The sequence below is a fragment of the Nannospalax galili genome, unplaced genomic scaffold (genome assembly GCF_000622305.1).
Source record: "Nannospalax galili isolate Female #2095 unplaced genomic scaffold, S.galili_v1.0 scaffold443, whole genome shotgun sequence".
Lineage (NCBI taxonomy): Eukaryota > Metazoa > Chordata > Mammalia > Rodentia > Spalacidae > Nannospalax > Nannospalax galili.
Genome location: NW_008352479.1, coordinates 1717616 through 1736217, shown reverse-complemented (window position 1 = coordinate 1736217; position 18602 = coordinate 1717616). Strand labels below are relative to the sequence as shown.

General features: G+C 46.3%; 2 protein-coding genes across 6 annotated transcripts in view; one reads left to right on the top strand and one right to left on the bottom strand.

The window, feature by feature from the left end:
* Positions 1–770, top strand: part of Ulk4 (unc-51 like kinase 4) — a 480002-nt gene extending 479232 nt beyond the window's left edge. The window contains exon 40 of the mRNA XM_008849437.3: positions 609–770. Coding sequence (XP_008847659.1) covers positions 609–672 — 64 coding nt within the window. The 3' untranslated portion in view covers positions 673–770. The remainder of the gene's footprint in view (positions 1–608) is intronic.
* A 5055-nt stretch (positions 771–5825) lies between these two features.
* Positions 5826–18602, bottom strand: part of Ctnnb1 (catenin beta 1) — a 37356-nt gene continuing 24579 nt past the window's right edge. For 4 of the 5 annotated variants that reach the window (XM_029554294.1, XM_008849435.2, XM_008849434.3 and 1 more), the window contains 13 exons: positions 18289–18516; positions 17857–18110; positions 17504–17742; positions 17225–17426; positions 16039–16183; positions 12558–12661; positions 12143–12481; positions 11824–11982; positions 10171–10290; positions 9587–9737; positions 9386–9507; positions 7872–7932; positions 5826–7106 (listed from right to left, as the gene is read on the bottom strand). In XM_029554294.1, coding sequence (XP_029410154.1) covers positions 6898–7106; positions 7872–7932; positions 9386–9507; positions 9587–9737; positions 10171–10290; positions 11824–11982; positions 12143–12481; positions 12558–12661; positions 16039–16183; positions 17225–17426; positions 17504–17742; positions 17857–18110; positions 18289–18516 — 2333 coding nt within the window. In that variant the 3' untranslated portion in view covers positions 5826–6897. The remainder of the gene's footprint in view (positions 7107–7871; positions 7933–9385; positions 9508–9586; positions 9738–10170; positions 10291–11823; positions 11983–12142; positions 12482–12557; positions 12662–16038; positions 16184–17224; positions 17427–17503; positions 17743–17856; positions 18111–18288; positions 18517–18602) is intronic. The other variant, XM_008849436.3, reaches the window with a different exon arrangement.

The following is an 18602-nucleotide window of genomic DNA, read 5'->3' as shown; positions in this document are numbered from 1 at the left end:
CTGGAGTTATGGATGCTTGTTAACCACCATGTGGGTGCTGGGAACTAAATCCAGGTCCCCTGCAAGAGTAGCCAGTGCTCTTAACCACTGAGCCACCTCTCTAGATCCCTTTTTTGTTCACAGCTGTTAAGTCAGGTTTACATGGGTCTCAATTTACTCTCCCAACCCAAGTTTTCATTTTAAGTTCTTAATTGCACATCCATACCTCTTGACAGCAAAACCCTCAAAGCTCCTGGTGGACAGGCTGGGAGCTGGCAGCATAGGGCAGAGTGGGGGGTGGAACAGTCTGGTAAATGGGGCTGAGCAGGCCTGCTGAGGGCCCAGGCTGAGCACAGGTTGCTACCCTCCACTGACCTGCAGAGCAACAGCTCTGATCTGCCTTAAGGGGCTCAGATGGCAGCCAGGGCCCACGGGCTGAGGCCTAGCTGGGAGGTACTGACCCGGCCAGGGACTATGGGCTATAGGGGCTCTTGTTCTGCTTCCTGGGAAGATAATGCTGGTGGGCTGCTCTGAGAAGCAGCTGGCCCCTTGGCTACTTGGGTGCTGTCCCAAAGGGGACATCTGGCCGGCACACGTCTGTTAAGTGTTCCTGCTTTGTTCTTCCACAGCTCACCTGTGGACAGCGCGGTGGCTGCCCTGGCCCTGGAACTCCTCCAAGCCGCTGGACATTAGACCTCAGCACAAGCCCCATGGGCTGCCCGGGGGATGTCAGCTTCCACACACTCCCCCTGCTCCCCCCAGCTGCATGTGGAGCTAATAAAGTCAGCTGGGCCCAGAACCTGCTGTCTCATGTCCTCTCACTGGCTCTGGAACACTTGGAATAGACTTGCTCTGGCCGTCAGACCCATCTGGGAAGGCCAGGTCTACCAGGGACTTGCCCCTCTGCTCGAGCAAAAGCAGCCAGCAGCAGGCCACCACTGAGGGTTCTGAGCAAACTCCTGCCAGCCTCCTTTCCTTTTCAGGGGCAAAGAATTCCAAGAATCTTGGGGAGAACTGAGGAGGGCTCACCAGCAGGCTAGCTCAGTTTGTACAACACTAGAGGGTCTGCCCAGCCAGAGGAATTACTTCTAGCTTCTACCACCTGCCCTCATGTCCCTGGAAGCTTTCTGGTGGGTTCTGTACTAAGGAGCTATGGGGTCAGGGCTGTTTGAGTCAGCACTGGAAGGCAGGGTGGGGCCTGGGCAGCTCCAGCAAGGTGTTTGCTGAGGGCCTCTCTGCAGCCCTCTCCCAGCTCAAAGATGCATCTTTACAGAGGGGTTGCATCCCAACCAACCTTTGTGGAATAAGACCCCATCCCCAGCAGCAGCCAAGTCCTGTATACAGGGGCGGGGTGCGGCAGGCAGGGGACCCCTCTGTACAGGGAAGCTGGTTCTACTGTCACCAGTGACGCAGTGATCTGGGGAGCCTGCCAGCTTGCATCTAGTCCCATAATGGAAACAGCAGCCCTGTGCCCAACCGCATCAAAGGCCTTCAAGTCGATTACAGTATTTAATCCCCACACGACCTGCAAAGCAGGCCTTAGCTTCCTGTAAGTACCCAGCAAAGCTGTCCTCTGTCTTCTTGCCCACAAGGCCCCATGGCATGGCTGGCTTCAGGACTGTCTCCACTTCCCTGGGCGTCCCCAGCTGTGACTAATGGGGGGCTGGTGGTGGTGGAGAGGAGTCTCACCCAGGAGTAAGAAGCTTCCTTTGACCTCTTCTAGCCTACTCACTGCTGCTAGGCTGGGTGCCCATGTGGCCCCTGGTCTGGCCAGTCTTGCTTGTGCTGCTGGAGTACACAGGGCAGAAGTGGCTTGTGGGGCTCCAGGGAACAGGCCCAGCCCCCTCCCTTTGTTCAGTGGTTGGAGTTCTGGACTCCTACTGGGAACTGCTTCAAAGTAAAGGGCTATTCCTCTTGCCCCTTTCCAGCAAAGCAGGGAGTAATCCAAACCAGGAAGGCGTTAACATTCCAGAACCATTTTGGTGGGTGGCTGGCTTAGCAAAAGGAACATCGGAATGGATGGGGAGGCCAAGCCCAGCATCCTGGTGGTTAAGGTGGCATGCCCTTCATGCTCAGAGATGCTATGGAAACTTCAGAGGTAGACATTCTGGCTGAGCAGAGGGAGGCCAAGCACAGACTTAGTCCCTGTCCTGTCCTTTTCCACCTCTGCCCCTGCCCAGAAAGCAGAGCTGGACCCTGCCCCCTAGAGTTCTAGGGTTCTGGCGGTGGTGGAAAGTGGCCCAGATCCAGGCCACTTATCCCCATATTCTCGCTGTGTGCTGAGTGATCTTCATGGGTGGGCACCAGTGACATCATAGGTAGGAGGCAAAGGACCAGGCCAGTGGCTGCCCAGGCCCACTTCCAATCCCTCCACGAACAGGCCCCCCAGTTCAGGCCCTTGCCATAATGGCCAGCCTGCAAGCAGATGCCAGCTGAACAGTCCCTCGGGGAAGTGCTTAGGAAGTGGGATAGCTGGCCACAGGTGACCTGAGATACCCATGGAGGAAGGTCTGTGGGATGCAGCCATTGTCTCATGGCTCTGTGCAATGTTCACCTTTCTGTTTCCCATATGAACTCATGGGATTAACGTGAACATTGGGCAAGCATTATGTTCCAGTGCAGAAAGCAGGGGCTCTGGCAGTCAAAGATTGTTACGTTATACAAGTACTGTATGTTGTACAAGGCAAGTGGTGGAGAAGGCCAAGGTCTCCTGACTCCACTCACAAGATGCCCTTTAAGTACCTTCCCTGAGCAACCAAAACCCAATGTGTAAGTAAATCTCCCTGATAGGTGCATGGAAAAGTGTTAAAAGGAGAAAGCTACAAGGGGCTTGACCCCTGGGAGAAAGCTGGTGGGTTCAACTCCAGCCAAAGCTCATTGGCTTCAGCTCCAACAGCCTCAAGTAAGTGGGGCAGTCCGAAAAGTGAGGTCAAGGGCAATGAGATGACACTGCCCTTAACAGGCAGGCCCTTCCTGACTTAACCCTACCCCTGGCCTGGGTCACCAGTGGGTGTGGTCAGTCAGCAGGGAGCACGCTGTGTCCTAGGTCCTGCTGGCACCTGCCTTTGGGCACAGTTCTAAATGTTCCAAAGATCCTACAATGCCAGCAGCCAAAACTTATTGCACTATTCTTTCCCTTTCTATTTAATTATGTATTTCCGAGGCAGCGTGCTATCAAAACCCAGCTCTGTGCTGTATTCTTCTCAACTGAAGAGTAATCAAATGGGTGTGTGACAAGTTGTTTAGCTATTCAGGTTGCCATTACCACAGAGCCAGTGCCGCACTCCTCACCTAAGCATACCTTAACCTCTGAGACTGGCTTCAGGAGCCTGCTGGCCTCACCCTACTTAGACATAAGCAGTGCTTTTGTTTCTAAAAATTCATTTATTGTGTGTGTGCAACCCAACACACACGTGGAGGTCAGAGGATGATTTTCTGGGGTCACTTCTTGCCTTCCACCTTGTTGTAGCAAGTCTTTTTTTTTTTTTGGGTCTCTTTGAGACAGGGTCTCCCTGTAGCTCAGCTGTCCTGGAACTCACTATGTAGACCAGGCTGGCCTTGAACTTACAGAGATCCTCCTGCCTCTGCCTCCCTAGTGCTGGGATTAAAGGTATGTGCCACCATGCCTTAAATCTTTTTATTACATTTGTATTTGAGGGGGCGGGACAGCGTGTGCGTGTGCCATGGCATATATGTGAAGTCAAGAACTGGCTTCCCCTACTTCCACCATGTGGATCCTGGGGTTGACCTCAGAGTCAGACTGGGTTGCAGGAGCCTTCACCTGCTGACCCATCTCACCAGTCCTGAGACAGGGTCTCTCATTTCTGCAGTTATGCAAGTCCAGGTAATTATGCAAGTCAGTTTCCAGTTGATTCTGTCTCTGATCTCACCCTGAACGTTGGAATTACAGGTGCATGCTATGCACCTAACTCTTTAAAAACATGGGCTCTTCTCTGCTTTCTAACCCGGACAGTACCACTCAGACCTCCTTACAGTAACCAAAACAAGAACTAAGTGCCTGTCGCCATCCTTCAGTCAGGATTCAGATCAAAGTTTCATGTCTATACCTGCTCCAATAAGGAAAAGCCACCTCTGGCATGGTGGTCACTGCAAAGGAATCAGGGATCTAGCTCCCAAGGCTTTCTCAACCAAGTTGAAAGGAGGCTCTTTGTGGAAAGCGCTCCTACTCCTGACAGCCATCTTCTTGGGTCACATAGCCAACAGCAGCTCTATGTAGCCCCTCCTCCCCCACTTGTTATTGAAAACATGACCTCCTGGTTTTTTTTTCCCCTGCTACAAGGGACTGAACCCAGAACCTCACACATACTAGTCAAGTACACAATCCCCCAGCAGTTCCTTACTATTTCTTATAGGTAACACTGAGTGCTGCCATCATCCTACGCATCCCCAGGTAAGCAACATGTAGGAGGCCCCACAGCATGCACTGACCTTGGTAAGTACCCACACTACACACAACACACAACGGAGTTACTCTGTGAAGCTGCAGTGTGTCTTGTGAACAAGGCGATTGTTGGACTGCCACACACCAGGCGTGGCCTCACCCTACTGAAGTCCTACTTAGACATAAGCAGTGCTCACACCCAGAGAAAAACCAGGGACACCAAGACTTGTCTGTCTAAATCTTGGTGATAGATGTTTTTCTACGTGAATCTTAACTCACATATTCAACATGGTTTAAGAACAGATCTCCACTGCCCCTGCCTTGTAAGCACTTTGCTGGGGCCCCATCAGCTTACCTACCTGTATTTCCGGCCCTGGGCCATCAGTGCTGACCACCCCTACTAACTAACCACCCTTAGATCTAGTTAGGTCTCAGTTACTCACTGTCCTCTGTGCTCCCAAGTAATGCCAGAACCACCTGTGAGTCAGCTCAAGTTTTTAAATGTAACTTCAAAAATGCTAGTTGGCTCCTAAAAGTTGACATGGAAGACCCTGCTGTGGTCTTTTATGTGAAAGGGCAGCTCCAGTAAACATTTATTTGAGTGCTCCTAACCCTGTCTGGGCTGTCGTCATGCAGGAGGTAAAGCCTTCAATTACACTCTGGATCCCAGTCAGGCACTTCTGTGGAGATGCTCAACATAAATGTGTGCTGCTTGCTCTAAGTCACTTACGCACCCAGTAAACAGCTATCCTTACAAGACCCAAGCACAAGCCCTAACAGGCCTGTTCCAAGTGGTGAAAAAACCTGCTGTCAGACCCACCACCAGGATGACAGAAACGTCTGGCAGATGACGTGGAAGGCAGCCCATTCTGGTTCTGATTACGTTCAGATGAACATCGGCACTTACACATGCTTAATTATTGGTTCAAAGGAGCTAAAGGAATTCCCCTCCAAATGAGTCACATTTGCAAGGATGCTTGAAGCCCCAATCTAGGTAGTTAGTATTTCATTACCACCTAATGGAAGGAAACCATCCAAAGGGGTGTTTACTTGGCTTTCAGCTTTGGTCTGTTTTCAGCCAATGCAACACAAAGACTAGTGCAGGAAAGCCTCTGGGTTCTCCTGAGCTGAAGGAGTCTGGCCACAGGCTTGGACAGCCCTTCACTCAGCTGCAGCAGGATCAGTCCTCTCAGGAACCCAGAGTTGGATCAATCACAATGTTCAGTGCTCAAACATTTGCTTTTTCTTTTTTGCTTTGGTTTGCATGTTTCTTGGTGAGATTCAACTCAAATTCATGTCTAAAGAAACAGCAAACAATCCATCCAGACTCAAGGCCTTTTCTGTCCTGGGCCTAAGCTCCTCCCCATGTGCTGCTGTTTCGGGTGAGCTGGACACATTTTAGCCTCATCAACCACTCCACGACAAACACACAAAAGCGACACAATTGAACGAATTAAAAGTTTAATTCCGAACCATCTTATAACTGTATCTCGAAGCATTGTCTCACAGCAGGTTACAACAACTTTGGGATAAAAGGCAACTGGTAAACTGTTTAAAACAAGGTTCCAAATAACACCTCTTACTCATTTACCCTACCATACATATCCCAAATAAAGTTTTTGTTCAAAAACATGAAATAGATCCACCTGCTTATTTTAAGCATATTAAAAAGGAAACTAATTGGACCATTTCTATTTGTCTATTTTATACAAAAAGGCTACACAATGTTCCACTTTCTTCAGATTACAATTAGAGTGATTATGAATTAGTGTTCTACACCGTTACTCAATTCTTAAAAATTAGAAATTGCTGTAGCAGTACTCACTATAACATAACACTACAAGAGACTTAAAAACTAACAGTTACTGCAAAAAAAAAAAAAAAAAAATTAAGGAGCTACTTCAAAGCAAGCAGTACCATTACAGATATCTTAAAAAAAAAAAAATTAACAAGCAAGGCTAGGGTTTGATAAACTCCATCTTGTGATCCACTCCTGTGCACGCTTCACTTCTTGAGTCACTCCCAAAATCCATTTGTATTGTTACTCCTCGACCAAAAAGGACCAGAACAAAAAGTTTACTTCGATTGTTCCCATAGGAAACTCAGCTTGGTTAGTGTCAGGCACTTTCTGAGATACCAGCCCACCCCTCGAGCCCTCTCAGCAACTCTACAGGCCAATCACAATGCAAGTTCAGACAATACAGCTGTATAGAGAGAAAGGCTGCTAGTAACGTTTAAAACAGCAATGTTACTCATTTGAGTATTAAGTTGCAAAAGCTGTGGCAAAAAACATTAAAGTTAATAACTTCCACACATGATCACATAACAACCAGAAATCTGAGAACATTCAAATGTTCCAAGACATCTCCTTTTCAAGGTATGTATCTGTTTTTGTGGCAGATTTACAAATAGGCCTAAACCACTCCCACCCTACCAAGTCTTTCTGAAGTTCTGTAGGCAGAGTAAAAGTATTTTACCCAAACTGGCGTTTTTAAGCTTCTTACCTAAAGGATGATTTACAGGTCAGTATCAAACCAGGCCAGCTGATTGCTGTCCCCTGGGGGCAGCCCATCCATGAGGTCCTGGGCATGCCCCAGATCCGGCAGCCCATCAACTGGATAGTCAGCACCAGGGTGGTGGCCACCCATCTCATGCTCCATCATAGGGTCCATCCCTAAGGCATCCTGGCCATATCCACCAGAGTGAAAAGAACGGTAGCTGGGATCTAGAAAGTCAAGGTAGCCACAAAAGGGGCAAAGGAGAGAGGAGAAAGAGATTACATTGTGGTCAGGACACCTCAAGTTTAGTGGCAAAACTGTCAGGAACCACTGCTTTCTAGTCTCTTTAAGTATTTAGTGCCAGGCCTGCATCCTGATTTTTTTCACACACCGGAAGTCTAAGGGGCCTAATTTTCTGAGTGAGGATGAAGTCTTCAAGACATAAAGGAGGGCCTGCAGTCTAAGCTATGTCCTGTTCAAGTTCAGGAGATACCCACAGGGATAAAGAGAACACCCCCAACACTTTACATCAAAATCTTAACAGCTAATATTTTTATGTGGTGTTAAGAAAGCAGATGAGATGAGGTGGTAATGGTCTGCCTCATCCCGCATCTTTACTGCCCAAATCTAGGTTAACCTTTCAGAAAACCTACATCTATCAATTTACCCATCCCACACCTGAGCTTGGGAGTTCCCAGGTCTTCTTTGAATGGGTGTACACAAAGGTATTCTTATGAGTTCTCTGACAAAAGAAAAAAGAAAAAAGCCAGGGAGATCGTGAGCACCCACATGGAAGGCCTACGAAGCAGTACATTTGGTGGTGTGCTGCAGTCCTGCTACTGCATGTGTCTCAGCCCTGTGCTGCCTACTCTGGAATTTAAGAACTGCCTGGAAGTGTGGCCTGATAGGTCCCCATGAGTGCATGCCAGTTCTGTGGAGAGAGCTTCAGAACTCTTGCCTGACCTGGAGCTAAGTGAGAAGCAGACACATACCATCCTGGCGATATCCGAGGGGCTCTCCCTGGGCACCAATGTCAAGTCCAAGATCAGCAGTCTAGATAAACAGGGACAAGACCAGAGGTTAGTCCTCAACTTTTTAAATTCTACAGAAGACACAAGAGCCCAAACACCAAAAGAATGCTTTGAAAATGCCATATTATTTTTCTCTTGGCATACAGTATTAAAAATATTCACTAATAGCTGGAGCATGGTGGCCCATGCCTTTAATCCCAGCACTCGGGAGTCAGAGGCAGGAGGATTTCTGTGAGTTCAAGGCCTGGTCTACATAGTGAATTCCAGGCCAGCTGGGCTACAGGAAGACCCCGTCTCAAAAAGACCAAAAAAAAAATTTTTACACACATGCATACATACATACACACACACACACACACACACATTTATTCTCCTCAAAATATGTTAGCACCTACTACGTGCCAGATACTCGTCTAGAGAGTGTAGTAACCACTCACTAGGCTATGTGCCTACCACCAACAGTGCTACTGACAGAATATAGAAATTCACATTCCTGAGACAAGGACTACTGTTGACAACAGGTTAGGGGGAGCCAGGCTCAAGCTGGAACATGTCAGTAAGATGCTGATGAAACAGCTAGCACATCATTCACTGTTTGGCAACTTGAGATTTTTTCTTTTTTGATCTTTTTGAGACAGGATCTCCCTGTAGTCCCAGCTGTCCTGGAACTCACTATGTAGACCAGGCTGGCCTTGAACTCAGAGATCCACCTGCCTCTGCCTCCTGAGTGCTGGGATTAAAGGCGGGCGCCACCATGCCTAGCCGGAGTTTAAAAAAAAAAAACAAAAAAACAGGTAACATTGCTTTCCATTCACTCAATGAATTTAACCCACTGCATGGCTCTGTACCCTGTCTGATAACTATGGGATGGGTAAAAACAACTTCTAGGGTGGTTTCCACTCTTCATTTTACTAGAAACAGTGATTCAATGAGTATCTGCACTGAGGACAAACTGGTGGTTCAACAAGGAACTATGTAAAGTTCCTTGAATGCTAAAAAAGAGTATGAAGGGGCTAGAGAGATGCTCAGCAGTTAGGAGCCCTGGCTGCCCCTGCAGAGATGTGGGTTCCAGTTCCCAGCACCATTAACTCCAGTTCCACAGGATCCAATGCCCTCTTCTGGCCTCTGTGGGCACTGCATGACACTGGTGCACTTACATACATGCAGGTAGACAATCCATACACATCTTTTTTACTAAAAAAAGTCAATAAATTGGCTTCCAACTACCGGCTAACCAGGCTGTGTCTTTCCTTACACTCTTGTGAAAAACCTTCGATCTATCCACTACAGCTACCTTGAGTTTTAAGGTGGAAAACTGTAATTATTCTGCATAGCAGCTTCTGGACAACATAAAAGGACAAACACTCCAGCCAGAGACCAGTGGATACAAATGAATGAGCGCTGACTCCACAATGCCAAACAGCAGGCTGCCCTGCCTATCTAACAAATCAGCTAAATGGGCTCCCCATTCCTACCTCATTCCAAGCCATTGGCTCTGTTCTGAAGAGGGAACTGGTCAGCTCAACCGAAAGCCGTTTCTTGTAATCCTGTGGCTTGTCCTCAGACATTCGGAATAAAACTGCAGCTGCATATGTTGCTAGGAAAGAGAGAAAGCAGCCCTTGAGAGCAAGGCAAGCTTCAATGTGCACACCTGCAGGACTTGGCTCCTTACTTACCCACACCTTCATTCCTAGAATGCAGCAGTTCCGTCAGAGGAGCTGTGGCTCCCTCTGCTTCAATGGCCTCTGCAGCCTCCTTGTCCTGAGCAAGTTCACAGAGGACCCCTGCAGCTACTCTCTGGATGTTTTCAATGGGAGAATAAAGCAGCTAAGGAGGAAACATAGAACCAAGACCCAATTAAACCTGAAATAAAACACAGCAGGCACCCTACTGTGCTGCGAACGCTCCCAATGTGGAGTGTGAGCAGCACTCATGCTGTGTTAGATCCCATTTTCTGAATTCATGTCTGCAAGGGAAGACTGTTCTGGAACACTGGATTTCCAGAATATTTGTCAGCAGTGAACCTTTCTTTAGGCATGATTCAATCAAAGATTTAGAAAACCCAGGGCTGACTGAGGACCTATGCTCTGGCAGCTCAGGCGAGCTCTCTTCCTTCCAGCCCTCAGGAGTGTGAAATCCTCTCTCCTTGAGGTCCTACTCCCAATGTGCCTCCTCCTCACCAAGAAAGGAATGGTTTTTGGTGCCTCCACTTCTGTCTTACTATAATAAGTCTAGAACCCCCTCACTTAAGCCAACATACCTGCACAAACAGTGGAATGGTATTTAGTCCTCGGATTACGATCCGGTTGTGAACATCCCGAGCGAGGATGTGGAGAGCTCCGGTACAACCTTCAACAATCTCTTCCATGCGGACCCCCTCCTACCAAGAGAAGTGAAGTTAAAAACAGGCATTGTCCCTCAAGTTTCTAAGGTGAAAGACTTGAGCAGCTGCCAGCTACCCACAATGTGTCCCCAAAGGTTCCCTCAGCTTGCAAGGTGCTCAGGAATGAAGAGTTCCCTCACACTGAATGTCACCAAAGGCCACCAGCAGCAGGCCTCCTCGCTGCACAGGGCTAGGTATCAAGTGAGCAGCCCTCTTCATCTATGGTTCCTACACTTGAACATTCAACCAATCACAGGGAGCTGAAGAAAACTTTGTTCTTGTTGTTAAGCATAGCCTTCCCTTGTCATCGCTCCCTAGTGACTATCTCCATGTACTATACAGGATGTAAAGAGCACAGGTTTCATGTAAATACTATGATGTTTTTACACAGGAGCCTTGAGCTTCTGCAGATCTTGGTCTCTAAAAGGGAACCTTGAACAAAATCCCACAGACACTGAGCAATGATGGCTGTACACAGCTCTCCTACACCTAATCCCAAAGACAAAGACAGCTTTAAAAAAAATTTTTATTTTTATTTTATGTGTGAGTGTGATATCTGCATGTATGTAAAGTGCAACAGTGCCATGCAATGCCCAAGGAGGGCATCTGATCCCATGGAACTGAAGTTACGGATGGCTCTTAGCTACCGTGTGGGTGCTAAGATTCGAACCTGGGTCCTCTGCAAGAGCAGTCAGTGCTCTTAACCACTAAGCCATTTCTCTAGCCCAACCAATGACAGCTTTCATATGGCACACCAACTACTCTGGTAAAAGGAAGTACATCTGAGTGTTTATTCCCACATGCCCCCTTTGGAACATGAATTGTATTTGGTGAATCTTGTGCCACTTGTTCCAACTGATGCAGCTGTACTAAGCTACCAGGATATGCAATGCTTGTGTCTACTGCCACCATCCAACTGACAGCCTGCATGAGAGAAGGAAGCCAGCTTTAAATGTGTAAATACCATTTGCTTTCTGGCTGAGACTGAGTTTCTAAGTTACGATTCTGCTACTTTCAGTGGCACAAACTTTCTTAAGAGAATTAAAATAAAAGGTGCCCTTTACAGTCTATTAGACCATCCCACGGAGATAGGCCAATAACAAAATAACTACAGAAAGTAAAACCATTGAAATCTGTTCTGACAGTTTTTATTTCCTTGATTTTCTAAAGAGCCTCATTAAAGTACAACTTTGAAGGAATGCGAGTACCTCTGATATCAGACAAAGTTGGGGACAAATATGGCCATATTAGATACCCCTCGCAGAGACTTTACATAGAGCACCCGAGCACAATGCCTTAAATGCTCAGCCCTACAGTAGCACACACACTGCACGCCACGGTCCCTCTGTTAAAGGTGACCAGGGAAACACCACCAAGGCTTATATTACCATTTCCTATCTTCTCTGCAACCACTGAAATAATTTTTTTTTCAGCCATAAGCGGCCCTTCAGAATAGAGGTGGGGGGGGGTCACAGAAGTTTGGATTTATGCATCCCTCTAAACAGCGAAACGCCACAAAGATTCACCTACCACAAACTGCTGCTGTGTTCCACCCATGGATGTGCGACGCTGGGTGTCCTGATGTGCTCGAACAAGCAACTGAACTAGGCGGGGAATTGCACCCTGCTCCCGTAAAGGTGCATGATTTGCTGGGCAAAGGGCAAGATTGCGAATCAATCCAACAGTAGCCTGTACAGAGGGAAGCAGCAAATAATTTGTTAAGTAGCATTGGCTATGCAAACTCCAACCATCCAATCCCAACTCAAGACAATTCCAATCCCTATGCCTAGCAATCCAAGAGCTGATGTGGCTCGTTTTCAATTCTCAGCATTCTGCTCTGACAGTTTACCTTTATTAGAGGCCAGTGGGAGGGAGGGTGTAGGAGTTTAACCACAACAGGCAGTCCATAATGAAGCCGAACAGCATTCTGAGCCATCTCAGCTTCCTGATGCCGGCTGGTCAGATGACGAAGAGCACAGATGGCAGGCTCAGTGATATCCTCTCTGTCACCAGCACGAAGGACGGTGCGCACAAGAGCCTCTATGCCCCCTACCTGGCACACCATCATCTTGTTTTTGTAGTTATTACAAGTAAGGTTAGAGAGTATTCCAGCTGCGCAGGTGACCACATTGATATCATCTGAACCTAGAAGCTGAACTAGAGTCCCAAGGAGACCTTCCATCCCTTCCTGTGGAGACACAACAGATGTTGAGCACCTGCTCCCAGCCCCTAGCACCAAGGCATCAGCTTCTGCAGAGTATTACCTGTTTAGTTGCAGCATCTGAAAGATTCCTGAGAGTCCAGAGACAGTTCTGAACAAGACGCTGACTTGGATCTGTAAGGTGAAGTCCTAAGGCCTGCATCCCACCTAGAAAGTTAAGAAGATAAAAGGTGATGGCTGCTAGCTAGGGGTTCCTGTTGTTAGCCTGAAGTGGCTTGTCTAGCTACCCAAATGCCCACTCCCCATTTCCAAAGCCTGCCTTTCCCTCCTGTATTTTGTTTTCTCTAATTTTCTAGCATGTTGCTCAGTTTTTCCCCTTTTCCAATATACTTTCCTTGCCAGTGACAGTTGTAAAGTACCTACTATTCCCTTTTGTCCTTAATGGAAAGTCTTCACCATCTTTACCATCTACCTATAAGGAACAGTCATCTAAAAAATAATCCTCAGTACCAGGTTGTTTTGAGCCAGAGATACAACAGTATGTGTAGAACATGGCAGAGAGTAGCAAACATACATTAAAACCACAGGTGGCACACCACAGTTGAGCAGAGTAAGTCATGTGAGTGTGAAGGTAACATACAAGCAATCTTGAAGGTAGATGCAAAGTCAAGGGGGGTAAGGACACTCCTGGAGAGGCAGCATGGGGACTTTGAAAGTCAGACAAGCTGTGTACGCTGTTATGCACCCATAGTTCCAGCTACTCAGGACTGCTTAAGCCCAAGTTCAAGGTTAGCCTGAGTAACACAGTGAGAGACTATCAAAAACAGTTACTCTAGGGGCTGAAGAGATGGCTCAGTGGTTAAGAGCACTGGCTGGTTTTGCAGAGGACCTGGGTTAAGATTCCCAGCACCCACATGGCAGCTAACAACAGTCTGTAACTCCACTTCCAGGGATTCCAACGCCCTCTTCTCACCTCCTTCTGTCGTAGGCACAGCACGACACAGGTGCAACTACCTACATGCAGGCAAAATACTCATACACATAAAATAAAATATATATTTTTACTGCAAACTACAGTCTAGACATTTCCTATTCAGGACTCTTGGGAGGGGAGGCAGCATTTATTATGGCAAACCCCACATAGTAACTGAACTCTGGCCATCCATCTTCGACTGAAACTGCTTCTGAACAATGACAAGACTCCCTTACTTCCTTGTCCAGCCTTCAAGCCCTCTGTTATTTCCTGGTTAACCACGCTTGCTCTTGGTACCTTATACTTTTCCTTCGCAGCATTTATCACAACTGTAATTTAGTCTACTTTCCCCACATGACAAAGGGCATCTCTGGATTCCTTCCTCACAGCACTGTTCCAGTTACAAACTCTGACCTGTGTAGACTGGTGATCTGCATAGACTGATGTTTGGTACTTGTTGAATGACCAGAAATTTCCTCCCTCCTCTTATGTAACTGTTAGCCCTGAGTGACTCTTAACCCCAGATGCTCGGTCACCTAGGTGGTGAAAGTCCCGGGACACCCCTATCCTTCCTGCTGCCCACACCTTCCTAAACTTGGGACACATCCCTGTCTCTGGCCTTGCTTTCCCTGGAAGTCTAGGCCATTCGTTTCCAGCTGCTATTGATCTGTCATTCTGAATGTTACCTTAAGTTATTTTGTTTAAAAGTCAGCTACCCATTCTGACAGCCACACACCTTCATGTACCAATGTTCTCAAAGACTGTTTTTCAGTGGCTTGCCCCTACCTCATTCTAGGCCCATTTCAGACTCAAGCATTTATCATTTGCTGTTGCTAAAGTCAAGCTACTTCATTCCTAGAGGCTTAGGCCTCAATCACCTAGCCTTGCTTTCCATCACTCAAGCTTCTATTTTATAAAATGCTGGTAATTAGTATTCGAGACATTGCCGCTGTGCTCAATCTATTGGTCACCAACCACTAACAGCTTCTCACTACCTCTAAGTCAAAGATCAAACTCATCAGTTACTAACCTTGAGGAACCCTTTAGAACTGGGTTCTCACTCACCTTGCCAAAGTACCTAAGTTCTAACATCTATGGTGGCAAAACTGGAACAGAAAAAAACACGAACACTTTATAGGGCCTAGAAAGTCATGCACTATGGCCCCCATCAGCTCATTGGCCTGATCTGGGGACACTCATCCTATCGCTCAGATTTATTTTATAGCAGCATTCTTCTCTAGCACCTGACCTCCACATCTTTCCTCCCTCTAACATAGCTCTATCTGGAAAGCATCTAACCGCCTCACCTCTCACAGACAATAAAAAGGTTGCTGTTTCACTTGCAGTTCCATTTAGCATCCCTTTCCCAAGAGTCTCTGTCCTACCCCCATGTAATTTGCCCACACGCTCTTTGCTATTCATTTCCGTGTAACACATTCCCTTTTTGTTACTGTTTTATTCTGAGACAAGGTCTTGCCATACAAGCAAGGCTGTCCTAGAACTCTTGTTCCTCTTGCCTTGGCTTGTAAGTGCTGGACTACAGGCATGTGCCACTATGCCCAGCACCTACTTTTGCATAGTCTCATCTAAGACTAAGCACAGGAACCAGATCTCTGTGTGGCACAGGTATAGCATGTGCCTACTTCATGGTTTGAGATGTTTTAAGTATAAATTGTTCTCAAAGTAAGTATGTCAACATCAGTGACCTGAAGCTCCCACACTCACACATTTCCAGACTTGAAAATCTGATTAGCCACATCCACAAATGTGTAAACAACACCTACAGGTGTTTCTGGAATAGCTGACAGAATTGGTATCCGGTTGTTCTACATGTACTCAGCAGTATTGTCTTTTCCAAGCATGTGGTCTCACTGTCAGCAACCACCTCAACCTCAGTACTCCCTTCTATATATACATTCTCAAGTAACATTCTCAACGAGTGTAAAAGTAGGTGTCAGCAGTTTTACACTTATCCTCCACATTTCCCCCTATATAATACTTCACATTTTTCTTCTTCCACTTGTGATTTGAAGTTTGGTTTGAGAGTCTAGGCATATGCTGTTACATGAGTTATTGAACGAAAGGAAGTCAGATAGCTGAAAACTACTTATGACAAAACAAGAGGCTCCAATACAAACAATGTATCATCTTTCCTTCTATCACTAATATGTATACAACACAAACTATCACATACAAGTTATTCCATTAAAAAAATAGACCAAAAGATGCAGGAAATAGGAAAAATTTTTTATTATACCATCTGCTCACTCAGAATCCACTAACAAATCAAGAAAAATCACTTCCCTAACAGAACTACACTTTATTAGAATATCAAAATTCCCTCTACATATTCAGAGCTGCTGGCAGGGCATATTTTGAGTTTACCCAAAATCAAATTAGAAACAAATTTTATCAGGTAATGCATTCTTGTGTTTGATGAAGAAATCCGCCAAGATTAAACTGAAAAGCATAAATCCAGGTGCTAAACACAACTTACACTTTAAATATGAGGCCGGGTATTAAAACTGTATTACTTTTTCCAGGGAAATGTGGTAGAACTTCCCCGATATTATAGATGCTGTATGAAAGTTCTGAGTAAGCATATACTTACCAGCTTCTACAATAGCTGGCTTATTACTTGAGCAGACGGAGAGCACCTTCAGTACTCTACTTGTGGTCCACAGTAGCTTCTCGTAGGTATAGGTCCTCATTATATTTACTAAAGCTTGGGGTCCACCACTAGCCAGAATGATCAGCTACAAAGATATAAGCACACTGTTAAGTCATGAAATATTAACCAAATCCTGGAGAAAAGCCCTATGATCAATTTATTGTAGCATATAAAAATTTTAGCCAATCTGTCATTCAATGTACTCCTGGACCCCACTTCAACCCAGAGCTCACACTGGGATCCTACATATGATTTATTGCTGCAGTGTTCTGCCCACATTCAGACATCTCAGTCTTCCCAAGAACAAAGAACTCTGGCCCAATTTCATCCTTCCCACAGTGAACATGGGGGAAATAGGAAAGGAAACGATGTTGCCTACAATAGTAAATCAATGGACACGTAGGGTGTTGGAGAGATGGCTCAGCGGTTATGAGCACTGGCTACTCTTGCAGAGGACCTGGGTTCAATTCCCAGCACCCACATGGTGGCTAACAACTGTCTGACTTCCCACAGCACTGCATAACATGGGTGCACTTACATATATGAAGGCAATATACTCATACACATAAAATAAAATTTAAAAAAGGAAATAGGTACTTAGACACTCTCATGTTCTGACCCTCTGATTTTCCTGAACATATATTCCTCAAAGACACTAGAAAACAGCAATTCTTGATCTCCAGTTCCTTCAACATTTCCACTTGCTGACTGCCTCCCCCTCCCCCCAATTTTCTACAAGCAAACTCATCATTTCATGCCTATGCTGAAAGCTGCTTCCCACTATACTTCAATATGTCCAACCAAGCCTCCCAAAGTCTGCCCAGCCCACCAATAGCTTTACCTCAAGACCTTATAAAACACATTTCTTAAACCCCCAAACCTTACCACATCTTCATCTCTAGAGCTTTCAAAGATGTCCCATTTTCAGCTAACCTTCACCTCATCATTACCTTCCCTCATCCTTGAAAGCTTTAACTCTGACTTCCTCTCGAAGGTCTCCATGATTTATTTAAATAAAGATGCTCAACTTTTCTAGGATGTACATACAAGGTAAGGCACACCATAAATCTGAAAGTCTGTGTGAAAACATGCTCATCAAAAACTACTTTAAGAATAATTCCTTTACCTTGCTTTCTTGATTGCCGTAAGCTAAAATCTGAAGGCAGTCTGTTGTAATAGCCAAGAACTTAACATTTGTTTTGTTGAGCAAAGCAACCATTTTCTGTAGCCCACCGGCTAAACGCACTGCCATTTTAGCTCCTTCTTGATGCAATAAAAGGTTGTGGAGCGTTGTAATGGCATAAAACAATACGGAATCCACTGGGGACCTGGAAGAGAAGAGATCATCAGCAACGTCAGGGCAACATCTCTTCTTGGCCTCAAGTACCGTGCCATGTTCTCTTACCCAAGCATTTTCACCAGAGCAGGAATGCCTCCAGACTTAAAGATGGCCAGCAGGCCCTCGCGATGGTGGGAGAGGTTGTGCAAAGTTCCAGCAGTACAACGTGCTGTTTCTACATCATTGGTGTTCTGCATGGTACGTACAATAGCAGACACCATCTGAGGAGAGCGCATGATGGCGTGTCTGGAAGCTTCCTTTTTAGAAAGCTGATGGACCATAACTGCAGCTTTATTCACTACCACCTGTAATGCAGGAATTAAAGAGATACTGTCAGTTTTCAAATACAGATTTGGGGCAGCCACTGCCTTGAGTTCCTCAGAGCACACTGAAAAGCAAGCCAAAATGTTTTCACTTACCTGGTCCTCATCATTTAGCAGTTTTGTCAGTTCAGGAATTGCACGTGTGGCAAGTTCTGCATCATCCTGATAGTTGATCAAATTTACCACGGCATGTTTCAGCATCTGTGATGGCTCAGCCAGACGCTGGACGTTAGTGGGGTGAGCAGAGTCAAACTGCGTTGATGGAATTTGCATGCCCTCATCCAATGTCTCAGGGAACATGGCAGCTCGTACCCTCTGAGCTCGAGTCATGGCATACTGCCCGTCAATATCTGGGGAAGGTAAATTCAACACTCACTACTCACAAGTGGGACATGACTAACTGGCAGAGACAACCCTGCACACACACCTGTGCCCCACTCTCCCACTCATACTCACTTTGTCTAAGCTGCCACATACTTTGCTAAGACAAACAACTTCATTCTAACTTCAATAATGCAAATGCTTTACCAGCTGCTTGTTCTGGAGTGAAGGACTGGGAAAATCCTTGCTCCCACTCATACAGGACTTGGGAGGTGTCCACATCCTCTTCTTCAGGATTGCCTTTGCCACTCAGGGAAGGGGCTGTGGTAGTGGCCCCAGAATGGATCCCAGAGTCCAGGTAAGACTGCTGCTGCCAGTGGCTGACAGCTGCTTTTCTGTCTGGCTCCATTGCCATGTCCAACTCCATCAAATCAGCTGTGAAAATGACAAGAGCTGCTATGAGTACACTGAAAACATTACCTTCATTTAAAGAGATCTGTAACAACCACTCATCGAGATAT